The sequence below is a fragment of the Hypomesus nipponensis genome, chromosome 10 (assembly GCF_054491055.1).
Source record: "Hypomesus nipponensis isolate SF chromosome 10, ASM5449105v1, whole genome shotgun sequence".
Lineage (NCBI taxonomy): Eukaryota > Metazoa > Chordata > Actinopteri > Osmeriformes > Osmeridae > Hypomesus > Hypomesus nipponensis.
Window position 1 is genome coordinate 4,588,339 of NC_140370.1, and position 12,474 is coordinate 4,600,812.

General features: G+C 43.3%; 2 protein-coding genes across 3 annotated transcripts; both read right to left on the reverse strand.

Annotated features, from left to right (window-relative positions):
- Positions 1 to 88: 88 nt before the first annotated feature.
- Positions 89 to 3,708, reverse strand: gbx1 (gastrulation brain homeobox 1). The gene is made up of 2 exons (XM_084707425.1): positions 1,654 to 3,708; positions 89 to 1,161 (listed from the first exon to the last, which is right to left on the reverse strand). Exons 1-2 carry the CDS (start codon positions 2,099 to 2,101, stop codon positions 647 to 649), a joined length of 963 nt encoding a protein of 320 aa, XP_084563551.1. The 5' UTR covers positions 2,102 to 3,708; the 3' UTR covers positions 89 to 646.
- A 131-nt stretch (positions 3,709 to 3,839) lies between these two features.
- asb10 (ankyrin repeat and SOCS box containing 10) lies at positions 3,840 to 9,070 on the reverse strand. Of its 2 annotated transcripts, XM_084707424.1 has the most exons (6): positions 8,613 to 8,629; positions 7,304 to 7,688; positions 6,737 to 7,004; positions 6,073 to 6,577; positions 5,424 to 5,537; positions 3,840 to 5,204 (listed from the first exon to the last, which is right to left on the reverse strand). In XM_084707424.1, exons 2-6 carry the CDS (start codon positions 7,527 to 7,529, stop codon positions 5,019 to 5,021), a joined length of 1,299 nt encoding a protein of 432 aa, XP_084563550.1. In that variant the 5' UTR covers positions 7,530 to 7,688; positions 8,613 to 8,629; the 3' UTR covers positions 3,840 to 5,018. The 2 variants fall into 2 exon arrangements, with proteins under 2 accessions (XP_084563550.1, XP_084563549.1); XM_084707423.1 differs by lacking the exon at positions 7,304 to 7,688 and having other exon boundaries at positions 8,613 to 9,070.
- Positions 9,071 to 12,474: the final 3,404 nt, after the last annotated feature.

Below are 12,474 nucleotides of genomic sequence, written 5' to 3' on the forward strand. Positions count from 1 at the left end.
TAACCAAAATGAAATAAATGCAGTGACAACAACAAATAAATATTCGGAAAGGTGAACTACCTTAGCAATAAGTGTGCTTACAGATGTATATTTTCGATATAAAATGAATTTATTACGTCAATATACTTTACAGTGATACCTTGTTCGGTTACTTATTTCCTTCATATTTTTTTCACGAACAGCTGGCGAGTGGGCTACAGTTCCTACAGTTTCCTATCAAAATAACTGTGTAAGGTACATGCAAAATTTGACCAACAAAACGTACCAAATACAAGTGAGAATAGCTTTACTGAGTGAGTAAAGCACATGCAATAAGTAACAGAACATTTAGGCCCTACATATAAATACTTTAAAAAAGAATTTTTACAATCTTATTTTATAGTGCCCATGAGTGTCACTTGACACATGATCATATTTACAGATTTACAAAACAATAAATAAAACCCAAGCTTGGGTTATGTGACAAATTGATTTCTCTGCCAGTAAAGTTGGTCCTCAATATCGAGTTTATAGAACATTTGGTGATGCAAAAGTGTAACTTGACACAGACCAAATTAATCCTTTTTTGTGCTTCATGCATTCAACAAACCGGCTGGGAACTTGACTAAACCAAATGTAATTTTCCCCTTCAGGCTATCAGAATAGTTCATGGCCTGCTCCCTTGCTCTATTTGTTGATGTTGACTCCTCACGGCAAACCTGTTGACGTGCACTGGAATGGGTACAACAATTTTGGGATTTCTCACAGGTTCTCCCGACCTGTTGTTTACGTTTCCGGCTTTGATCCTTTTCCACTTCGCCCTACGGTTCTGAAACCAAATCTTGACCTGAACCTCGCTCAGTTTAAGTGCATGGGCGATTTGAGAACGTTCAGTGAGTGAAAGGTATTTTTTACAATGAAATTCCTTCTCAAGTTCAAGTAACTGTTCGCTTGTAAAAGCTGTTCTTCTCCTTCGACTCTTTCCCGCCGAGTTTCCAGGTGGTAGGGGCTCCTGTGACCCAGGTTTGAGTTTGTTCTTCTGGGATAAAGAACCGCAGTTGTTCCCGTCTGAAAAACTCTCGTTTTCGCTGTCGGCGGAGCTGTCCTCTCTATCACTCAACACTGTATCTGCTGATTTCATGTCCAGTTTCTCATCGTCTGAGCTGTACAATTTAGTTTCACCTGTAAAATGAAAAAAAACTTTGTTATGGACACAGATGTGAACTAGTAGCCCAATCGGTTTTTAGACCATATGTTTAAAAAATAAAGAAGTTCTGGTCCTGTGGTTTCATTCCATTTGTCAATCCCTGAACTAAATAGGCCTAAATTAGATTAGTGTCTGTTATTATGGCATATGAAACTTAAAGATCTATCGAATGACGTCCAATACAATTTTTTTCTATTTCAAAAGGACCTACATTAATTATGCACATGAAGCACATTTAAAACTGAAAGCACATTTAAGAGCTACATGATTCATATCATAATCCAAAAATCTAGTTTGTATAACACAGTAAACTTGTCATTATAGTGAAATCTTTCCACACACTTTCGACAGTAAGCGAATATAAGTCAGGCACAAAACAAATGTATTAGATTCATATTATTCTACTGGTGGGCAGCATGTCTCCTCAAAGTACATATAACGATGCCGTACAGAGAAGTAAAGCTTACCAGAAATAGTTTGAAAAGTTTCAGAGAAATTGAGTAGGTCTGATCCCTTCTCTCTCGCATGTAGCTCTTCTGAGTGGGGGCTTTCTTGCCTCCTTGTTCCTGGATCAGCACTTAATCGAGGTCCGGGCAGCTCTTGGGGTGGATAGAAACTGTCTGGTGGATCCGAAAAACTTGGCAGTGTTGTCGTGAGTGCAACCATAGATGGCATCCCCTGCCCCAAGCTCGCACAGAAAGTGTTGGTAAGTCGTCCAGCGAAAGATGCCAACGGAGCTAGAGGAGGTATGCCAGATGGTAAAGGTGCATGAGATAATGCTTGCGGAATCACCAAAGGTCTGTATGGCATGAACATGGGATACCCAGTATAGAGCAGGTGTCCCGGCCGAGGTTGAGGAGTTCCTATTAATGAATCGATAGAAAACGCCGTCCCTTGTCCGCCTGGTCTCTGCATTTTTATGCAATTATAGTCTTTTACGTCGAAAATAGTCAGGCGTCCTTGCCCTCAATAAATTACTTCGACAAATCGAGTCAAGTTGTACGTCCTCTGTGGTATTATCCTATGCACTGGGCAGCTAGTCCGAAAGCTCCTCAGCTTACTGCGAGTTGACGCTGTCTTGTTTGGTGCCCACTCCCTCTCCCTATTTGTCACACACTGAGACATAAACACACACGCTCTCCCTTCTACCTCTCCCTACTTTCCTCCCTCTTACTCTACCGCCCCCCCTCCGTTCTCTGTGTGTGTGTGTGTGTGTGTGTGTGTGTGTGTGAGAGAGAGAGAGCGAGAGAGAGAGAGAGAGAGAGAGAGCGAGAGAGAGAGAGAGAGAGAGAGAGAGAGAGAGAGAGAGAGAGAGAGAGAGAGAGAGAGAGAGCTTGTCGTCTGCAATACAAATGGAATGAAAGGGGGTGTTTCCCTGGGGACTCATCCATCTTCCTCAAATTACGCTTCATTTCCTTATTCAGCTTCTGACTTTTTGGCCGCCTTGAGAGGCGGTAGTTTCCCAGTGGATACCAAATAGATGGGTCGCACCCCCAGCCCTCCACCCCTTTTGGCCAGTCCACATGACTAGAAGCGGTGTGAGAGACTGCCTCAACCCTTCCCCTTCTATAATCGTTGACCACACCAACCCAATCAGCTATTATTAATTTTGATTGATGATAAGTAATTACTTTGGATTCAAGGGACGACATAAAACAACGATGCTTTTGTGGAAATGTGGGGACGGATGGCATCAGAGTCGGGAGGGAGGAGAGGCAGATGTTTCTCCTCTCCTGAGAGAGAAAAGCTTTTCAACTCCCCTGGGTTAAAACAATGAATTTGGCCTTCGAAAAGTGCGGCAACAATTATTCCCTGGAGAGAGATTTTCTGGCAAAATTAGATTAGGATAATGGGCATTTATGTGAGGTCAACGGCTAACCGAAGCTGAGCAGCTTTGAATAGTCAGTTTGAGTGACTTTCAACTTTATTGGATTCAACGTAAAAATCTAAAGCATTTAGCCTACAATCCCGATTTTGCTAGGAAGGCCCCTTAAAAATAATTTTATTTGAACATTGCTCCGATGTGTTTCATTTTTTGAGTCCACAAAACAACGAATAGAAAACACTTTTCTAATTTCTTTAGGTGTTGATTTAATCGGAGATCATTTTACCGTTTAAATGTCAATCCGTGCTGATGATGATTAGCCTCTATTGAGTCCTGGGGGGCGGACACTCCAACTGGCCGTCTGATTGCATGAAGACATGAACATATCGCCACCGACTCTGATTAGCAATGGAGGACCGGGCGATGCTAATTATTCGTATAATTGCAAATGACTCCATTCAGCAGCACCCCTCTTTGATCTATTGAAACCAGATAGCTTTCCTCTCCCGCTCTCCTCTCCCCCATCTTTTCGAGTGGACTTTATCTCTAAATGGAGGCTAGTCTACAATAAGAATCCCCCACATGGAATAACCTGTGTTTAATACAATTTCATGTATTCAATTAATTTTCCTTCACATTATATATATATTATATTATAGCTTATGCTACTTTCATTCTTTCATGTCTTTATCATAAACTTTTTTGACAATAACGTATTATTATTAAGAAGCTCTATAACTATTAGGCTAATAGAAGTAGGCTATAACTATTATTTTTTTGTTATTAGGCTACATTATAATCAATTACAGGCACTGAATTTTTACAGAGTTTGAATATTAGTCACGTTTTTAATGACTTTTTATTTCAGAAGTTTGTTCTAATACATTAATCTGATAAGGTTTGTTGTTGCCGTAGAAGCTTAAAGTAACGTCTAACAAACTGTGACAGGTTCATTACCCAAGTCAGCGTATTGTCTCCGTGTCACAACCTTTTGTCGGAGGTTCACCATTCTTCTCCGAAGGTAGTTGGTATTCAAAGCCTTATGCTGACTATACAGTCACACATGCCGTACATATGGCCTAACACAAATCTAGCAAAGCCTTTTAAAGTTTAAAGCAAAAATGAACTGTGACCATAAAGAATAGCCTAACAAAACATTCCATATAATTGCATAGCCTTGTCATATTATGTGCTATTTGTGGTGATGAGCATGTTGTTTTGCGACTATAAGCTGTAGGCCTACATTCTGGTTTGATCTTTAATGGAATTATTTAACGCATTGACAATCAATATTCCATATAAATGCAATTATTTACAATTGTATTGATAGGGGTAGTACTACTCAAACTAAAGAGCCCCAAAACAGCACATTCAATCAAAACAATAGGAATGGAGGCTGGGCAAAATTTGTGGCAAATGGAAGGAATTTCCAGGAATATTGTTGTCTTTTCATCCAAAGCCTATTGGAAAATGAAAACACATGTTTTGAACATGTAAATCAATTTATAATGATACAAATAGATCTTTAAGACGTTTAGTCTTAAACGTTTTGCATAATATTTCCGTCTTTCCGAGTCTCTTACCATTGTGGAAACTACAAAATTGTCACTCTAGTTTTTAGTTTAGGCTGTTTGGCCTATTACTATTGAACCGAACCACCTGCACATAAAAGTTACGATGGCATTAAACGTGCGTTTTTCTTCTTAACAAATACTAAATGACAAGCATCCCAAAGTTCAATCATCTGGGAAAATGCAGTTATCTGGTAATTTGTACCAGTTAACTTAATTTAAGACCACAGCACCCCCCTGTGGTACAAATTGGTTATACATTTCTTTGTTGAAAATGAACTTGCATGAAATTGAACGCTGTTAACTTAAAAATAGCTCCGATCTCTCTAATCAATTGAACAATTAGCATCCAGATAGACAGAAGTGAAAATAACCAGTTCCATACAAAACAAGTAGTGAGCTAATCTCTGATGTAGTTTATCATGGAGTGTCTTTCTCAGTGGACATAGTCCCTGGACTCCAAGAGCAGGTAGTTGTTGAGAAAGGTGGGAAGGTTTAGTTTAGGGACCACCTCAAGCAAACGACCATCAAGGAAGTTCCTCAGCTTCCAGCGTGCCAGGTGCTGAAGGGAGCGAGGGCTCTCTGACAAGGAAAACAAAGACTCATAGAACTCCTGGTGCTCCTAGGGGAAAACAGGACAACAGCAGTGACACAAATTATTGATTGTGATTGTAGTGCAAAAATGTACAGGGTTAAAGGAACCGTCAAGACCCCATGTTAGTAACCATATTTACATCTGTTACGACTGCTAGTCGTTGAGTCATCAAGAGGACCACAGTTTCAATTAAATCAAAAATCTCTCTACACTATTTTATGGTTCAACAGTTACCTAAAAACTCACCTTAAAAACCTCAGGGGGAACCGCCTCCACCCAGTCGTCTGTCACTTTGATGCGGGTGTATGCGTTTATGAGTGCCTCTATGGTACGAGGGGAGCCACAACAGTACTTTAAAACCTGAAAGATACAGTCGATTTACAATCTGTCAGTTCACATCATGTTGAAGTTAGAAGGCTGCAAGGCCATAGTACACAAAGTAATTAAACACTTGAATTAAGTTACAAATGAAATGAACAGCTCGGTCTTACCTCCAGGGGTTTAACTGGAAATTATGCAATTAGTGCTAATTAATCTCCTATTAACACTTGCCTAATTAGGAGTCAGGCATTTTGTCAAGAGCACGTGGGTTCAGTGAATAGTCTAAGAGTTTATTTCCCACTGAGAATGCATTGCAGTACGTGAAAACAAGCGGCATATTGAATCAGAGTTTAATTTCTTCAGCACATTCTCTTCTGTACAGTGTGCTATGGTTGCATCATTGGCTGTTTGTTGCCAGGTTGATTAATCACTGGTAAACCCTTAGATACCGCAAACCCTTAAATACTTCATAGAGGGCACATGAACCACATTCAAAGTCAGTGTGAAATATTTGAGGACAATGGTGCAGGTTTGAACTGTGTACAACGTATCCCACAAGCCTGGAGGCTCTCACCTTGGGCAAGGCTCCCGGCCACACCCGTATGGATCCGTAATTGAGCAGGGAGCGCACCACCCTCTCTGGCTTGTGGGAGATCTTGTAGCACACCACCTTGAGGACGTTGTGCATGGGAGCTTGCCCTCCGTAGTCCATTTCGTTGACGCAGGCGCCGCGGGCCAGCAGCAGGTCCACCACCTCTGGGTTGACGTTCTTACAGGCCATGTGGAGTGGAGACTGCTTGTCCTGGTCCGCGGCGTGGACGTCGGCCCCGGCGTCCAGCAGCAGGCGGCACACCTGGAGGTAACGCTCCAGGTCCTGCAGCTCCTGGGGGTGAGAGCAGGCCGAGTTCAGCGGCGTCTTGCCCTCGTCGTTCTTCTTCTCCAGCGCCGCGCCGTAGCGCAGGTACAGCTCCGTGTGTCCCAGCAGGCCGTTCCTGGCCGCCACGTGTAAGGGCGTGTCATCCTCATCGAGGCTACGCCCATTGATAGCAGCACCAAACTGGAGGAGGTATTTGGCACACCTGGATAATCCAGTTGAATGAATTCAACAGGGAATTGCCCAGTACAAAAGTCCTAGTACTCAAACGGCAGGAGTTATTCCCAAAAGACCAAGCATCATGATGTACACGACCACAAGTCATTTGAAAACAATGCGCATCAAAAGGTGAACGAGCACTCACTCAATGGACTCGGGGCTGGTGCACATGTGCAATGGCAGGAGCCCGTCCTCGCTCAGCGAGTTGGCGTTGGCTCCGTGGGACAGCAGCAGCTTGACGCACTCGGGCTGGCAGCTCTGACAGGCCTCGTGGAGGGCGGTGCTTCCCCCGGGGGACAGGTCCACGCTGGCACCCCTCAGCAGCAGGTGCCGCAGGCATTCGGTGAAGCCCCGCCCGGCCGTGATGTGGAGGGGGGTGGTCAGCTCCTGCTCGTAGGTCAGCGACCACAGCCCTGCGGAGGGGGAGGGGTCACAGGCACGTCTGGTCACTCACCTCTTGCCCAGGAGGGGGGCTGTCATGCGGGCTGTCCTGGCTACTGTGTACATGGCTTGCTAGTAAATAAAAATGCTTGGCATGCTTGTCAATAAACATCTGCCATGATTGAGATGAACACCCGCCGATCATGTATGATCATACATCAGGTTTAAACCTTGCAAATGATGTCCATATCCTTCTCTTTCAGATTCAAAATGACCCACACTAGAACTGGCCCACCACACATAGCAGAACTCCAAGCAGTCTAGGACCTACTCAGCCCTCTGTAGTTGAATCTGAAGTTCTTCCACTCATCGATGTTGCTGGTGTCATAGATAGCATCGATAAGGTAGCTAAACTCAGGGTCATCCATGATGCTGATGAGGTTGAGTTCATCTCCCACGAGGAGACAGTTCCAGAACTGCAAAACAGGGCCCGTGGCCTGTGCTGTAGCTATGACATCGTTGCGGTAGTTCTTCGCTTGGTGCCGTAAGAAATCCATGCATATGCAAAGCAGACCCCTCTGTCAAGTGGAGCAATGACTTCCAACCCCTGCCAACCGTTGGTTGTTTTTGTTTTGATGTTGCAGTTGCAGTAATGGTGGTGGTATCTTGTGGGTTTAAACGCTGTGCTCTTCTGAAGCCTGTTTGTCCTGAGGGGGCTATTTCAGGGAGGCACGGTGTTATATGATATTTTCGATGGCCCAGAAACCTCTGCCGGTGGCGCAGGAGCAAATTACCACTCACAGCACATGTAACACACTCTCAGACATGACCACTCACAGCACATGTAACACTCTCTCAGACATGACTACTCACAGCACATGTAACACTCTCTCAGACATGACCACTCACAGCACATGTAACACACTCTCAGACATGACCACTCACAGCACATGTAACACTCTCTCAGACATGACTACTCACAGCACATGTAACACTCTCTCAGACATGACCACTCACAGCACATGTAACACTCTCTCAGACATGACCACTCACAGCACATGTAACACTCTCTCAGACATTACTCTACCCCCACCTGTTTGGTATCACTGGACAATGAAATCACGTTCGATCCAAAGGTTACCTTATATATATATATATATATTTATATTTATATCAATTTAAATATATGAGAATACAATATATTTTAAAAAGCCGAAACGCACACAAACTCAAGTTATAGATTTGGATTTATCCTTGTCTCAGACAGCAACACACAGCTGTTACTGTTTGTATGCCGTAATGACATTTGATTGGACAGCCATCTAGAGAAAAATGAAGCACATGACTAATACAACCTCCCACTGGCTGGCATGTTTGTTGTTGACGTGTGGTGGACTGGACCTATAATTAAGCCTATAAATTATGAGTTGATACCCTCATGGTTGCATTCTGTCTCAGGACTATTACACACTAAACTATTTTAGTATCATGGACCGAGTTCAGTAAAAGAGAAAAGTCTATTGGAAAAGGTTATTCAACAACACTTACTCTATTTGTGCTTGAATGTATGTACGTTTACAACACACAACCCAACCAGTCCCTGAGCCACACGCTTCACATCTGATCTCAAATGGTCTTACCTCCCCCCCGGGCCACCCAGCGCATGTCCCCTCCTTGTGGTTCGATGATGAGGTTAGTCCTGGCTCCTTTGGGGAATATGCGCTGCACAGCTTCCTGGTCCCCTGTATACAGAGCATTCTGGATGACCAGGTCGTGGCACACAGCCGGAGCTGTGGCACTAACCAGGGTGGGGGGGACCCGCTCGCGGGCCTCCTTCTTCAGCAGGTATCCGTTCAGCTTATGTGTGGCCAACTGCTTCTTGTACCGGTGCCTCTCCAGCATGTCCTCGTCTAGCTGGAGGGAGCGCAGGGCCGTGGGGCTGAAGACAAAACTGCCGCGAGACATTCTCGACTCCCGGCTTGTTCGGTCTGAGAGAAGGACTGAATGGGGGAGGCAGGGTGTAGGAGGCTGTATCAGGGCTTTGGCTCGCTGTCCGTCAGTGTATCTGAGTCTTGTCTAATGTCCACTTTAAGGCTCACAGGCATGTTTTGATATTCAACCTCCCTGCAGAGCGTTAGAGTGGTTATTTTTACACCTCTCACGTGGCCTCTTTAACCCTCCTCTGTTGACTTCTAGCCCAGTGTCACGTTACGACAGACCTGACCAAAATCTACTCATGTTTAAGACAATTCATTAAATAAGCACAGACTCCAGATTGAGTCACAGTGCAACACGATAATCAAGTGATTCAGTATCCTACTGAATCTTTACGTACCATTCAGTTGCTTGAGGGACACATTAAAATGGTTATTTAAACAATTCAATTTCTAAAACAGTTTTTTTGCGTTTTGGCATTTTCTTTGTCCAGTTTCCCTTTTGCATGCAACAGCTGCTTTATGATTTGACCTAGTGCATGTTATATGGTAAGAAATATGTCAAGTGGGATTTGATGGTCAAGTGGGATTTGAAGGTCAAGTGCTCTCTCAGTAGAGTTTCTCTCCCACTAGCTACCTAGCAGTTGTGTTAGACATGGACAAGTATCACAAGTAATTCATTCATTGCAATGACTTTTATATAATTTCAAAGAAAATATACACAAATCTGCATACTTTCATACATGTCTTGGTTGCACTTTTAAAATCCATCCTGGGCAGAGCAAAATGAAAACATGAAATCTCTGCAGCTCAGTGAGGTTGTATGGTTTGTAAAATGGGTCTGTTTTGCTTGGGCCTTAATGGACATGGCTTTCCTGCACCCACATGGTTCCTAGGTACATTAAGGACATTAGGCTGAACGAGTGGCCACCACTGTTTCTCCTCTACCCCACGGGTAGTGATATGATGGTGGAGGGAAGGCACACAATTAAGCCTCTTAAACCTACTTGCTGGGCATCTGACACACACATATCTTTTGAAGGATGGGCCTCCATTTTCCCAGACTGGACATCATTTGTGCCCATCAGTACACTCTGCTCTCATCCCTTGCCACACGTTTCCCCTGATGATGTTTGTAGGGATAGCAAAGGATTTGCAGTACGGAATCACTTGTTCTACACTGAGCTTTTCTGGCTTTGGGAACCCAAAGCCTAGGACAGACTCGGGTTTAATATGATGTTGTCAGTGATTGCGATTCTTTGCTTGTCTCCTTATCTGTCACATGTTCCGTACTCATATTCATCTTATCTATCTCATCTATGCGTTTATGTTTGATGCTCTTAGAGTCAGAGGAGACTCTGAATTGAACCCAGGAAGACATCCTGATGATATTTAGTCTTTTTTCCATTTTCAGTTTTTTTCTTGAAAACACAGACTCTCAGTGTGTCCTCATCTGTACTTCAATGACTGTGCTGCTGGTAGGAAAATCAGACGCATTTATTTCCTGTTACAGTGTTGGTAATAGATGGCACATTAAACTGAAGGCGTGTAAGAGTTTCAACTTTGCAAACACACATTACTAGAGAGAGACTGGGAATATTGTTTTGCTGCTGGAGTACATCCTTTTAAATGATATCCATAATGAGTTTATAATATGCATCTGGGCTACCTCCTCTCTACTTTGATGTCTTCCAAATGGCCCGGGTGTCATCAGGAAAACATGTAGGCACTTTCCCGCCTCATTGACTCCCAAATGTATTTTAAATATCATTCCTGGTAACGCAATTATTTAAAACGCTGAACTAAACACTTACTAATGGGGAAAAAGACAGTGACTTCGATAAATTCATTTCTCAAATGGTGGGCATTCATTTTTTGGGGGGTCTCCATGAAGCGAGGACTATTTTCAAAAAAATAAAATATATCCAGTGGTGCTGTAGCACCCCCTGCTCTCATAGCCCCTGTGGAAATGTTCAATCTCCAGTTTCCTTTCCCTGTGAGTTTGCTGCATTGTGGTCCACCTCCTCTGCTACAGTAGTTTCTGGACATTGAAAACAGCTAATGAGTCTGTGGTACTTTGTTTCTGCAATTAGTCAATTAGTTCCCTCTGATTACCCCCCTCTTAATGCTGTTTTGAGTACTATGGCACACAGTGATACAATGGAAGCGATTAAACTATGGCCCTCCTTCCACACTAAGCAGTCATCTAATATCATCAGAACATAATAGAATGTATTTAACACCGCCGTTAGGTTGCTGAATATGAAAAGCATATTGCTTTGAACATTTATTTGGAGTCCTGTATGTATGAATGTACAGTACAAAGGAAAACTTCCCTGGAGATAAGAGTTCCAGGACAAACTTGCATAATTTGAACAGTAGTAGTAATGCAAATATAATTGAATGAAGAATTTGCAATAGTGACTAGAGGAAGACTGTATCTTTACTCAGGGTTGGTGTTTAGAGTCACAATTAAAATCAGGATGATAGATTAGGAGTTATAGGAATCTGTTTTGCTAGTGAAGGGGAGTTGGGGGAGGTCATTTCAATCACCCTACCCATTCACTTGAACCTCCTCAATAAGATTCACTACGTGTCACCCCGTATAGTATAATCTGACTGGCTGTACTATCTCTGAAAGCTCATGCTTGAGGGTTCTAATGGTCCTCCGGTAACTCTGATGACCTACAATGGCCAAGGTTTTCATATATACGGCCAGCCACTGTCCTCACAAAGGGTTTACACCATGACACCCCATACAGCACTCCTTCTCAGCCTCGCCCCTTAGCTCCAAATCTAAGGGTGCAAACCGGAATGGATTTATAGAGCCTTGAATTGAATGGTAGCTCAGTGCTATTCTGTGATGGCGTGATTATCACTTCTTCTGCGCTCCTGAAGCCCTAACCCTTCCACCTATAACACATTGTCCCCGTCGTTGAGGATTCCAATCGTCTCCCGACGCACTGATCGCCACGCAAATAGCCCTCTGCTTCATTATGACAATTGAGAGGTTCATATTTCAATCTAATAGTCCCTCATAACTTCAACCATCTATCACAACCTCATTTCATTGCGAGTGCAGTTAATACGCGCTTCCCCACCAAGTGGAACATTTTCTAATGATGCACTCTTGCACCAAAACAAGGCGAGCCCAGACACTGCATCAGTCACTAATGCATCTATCCATAATGTGTTTATAACACTCTCCCTGAAGGAGACAGCAATGACTACAACCACACAGAGGATACCGCAAGGATGTATGGAGAGAGTACGATACCACCGGTGGCAAATGGTCATGATAATCAGGAACAAAAACAGTGCCATTAATGATGGGATCGCTCACGTGGTGATACGTCTGGAGATGTTGTGTCATTAGCAATGTATCTAGACTCGCCTGAAATGGATCGACTGCGATCATAGGTGAAGTCACATTCAAGCACATTAAGACTGAATGCTTGACTTTTGGGTTGTTGATAAGGGTAATAGATATACGTTCTGGGTGATATCAACATTATCCTAATTGGAAAGACCTCTATAATTTTGTCTTTCACACACTGATTGCATTTAT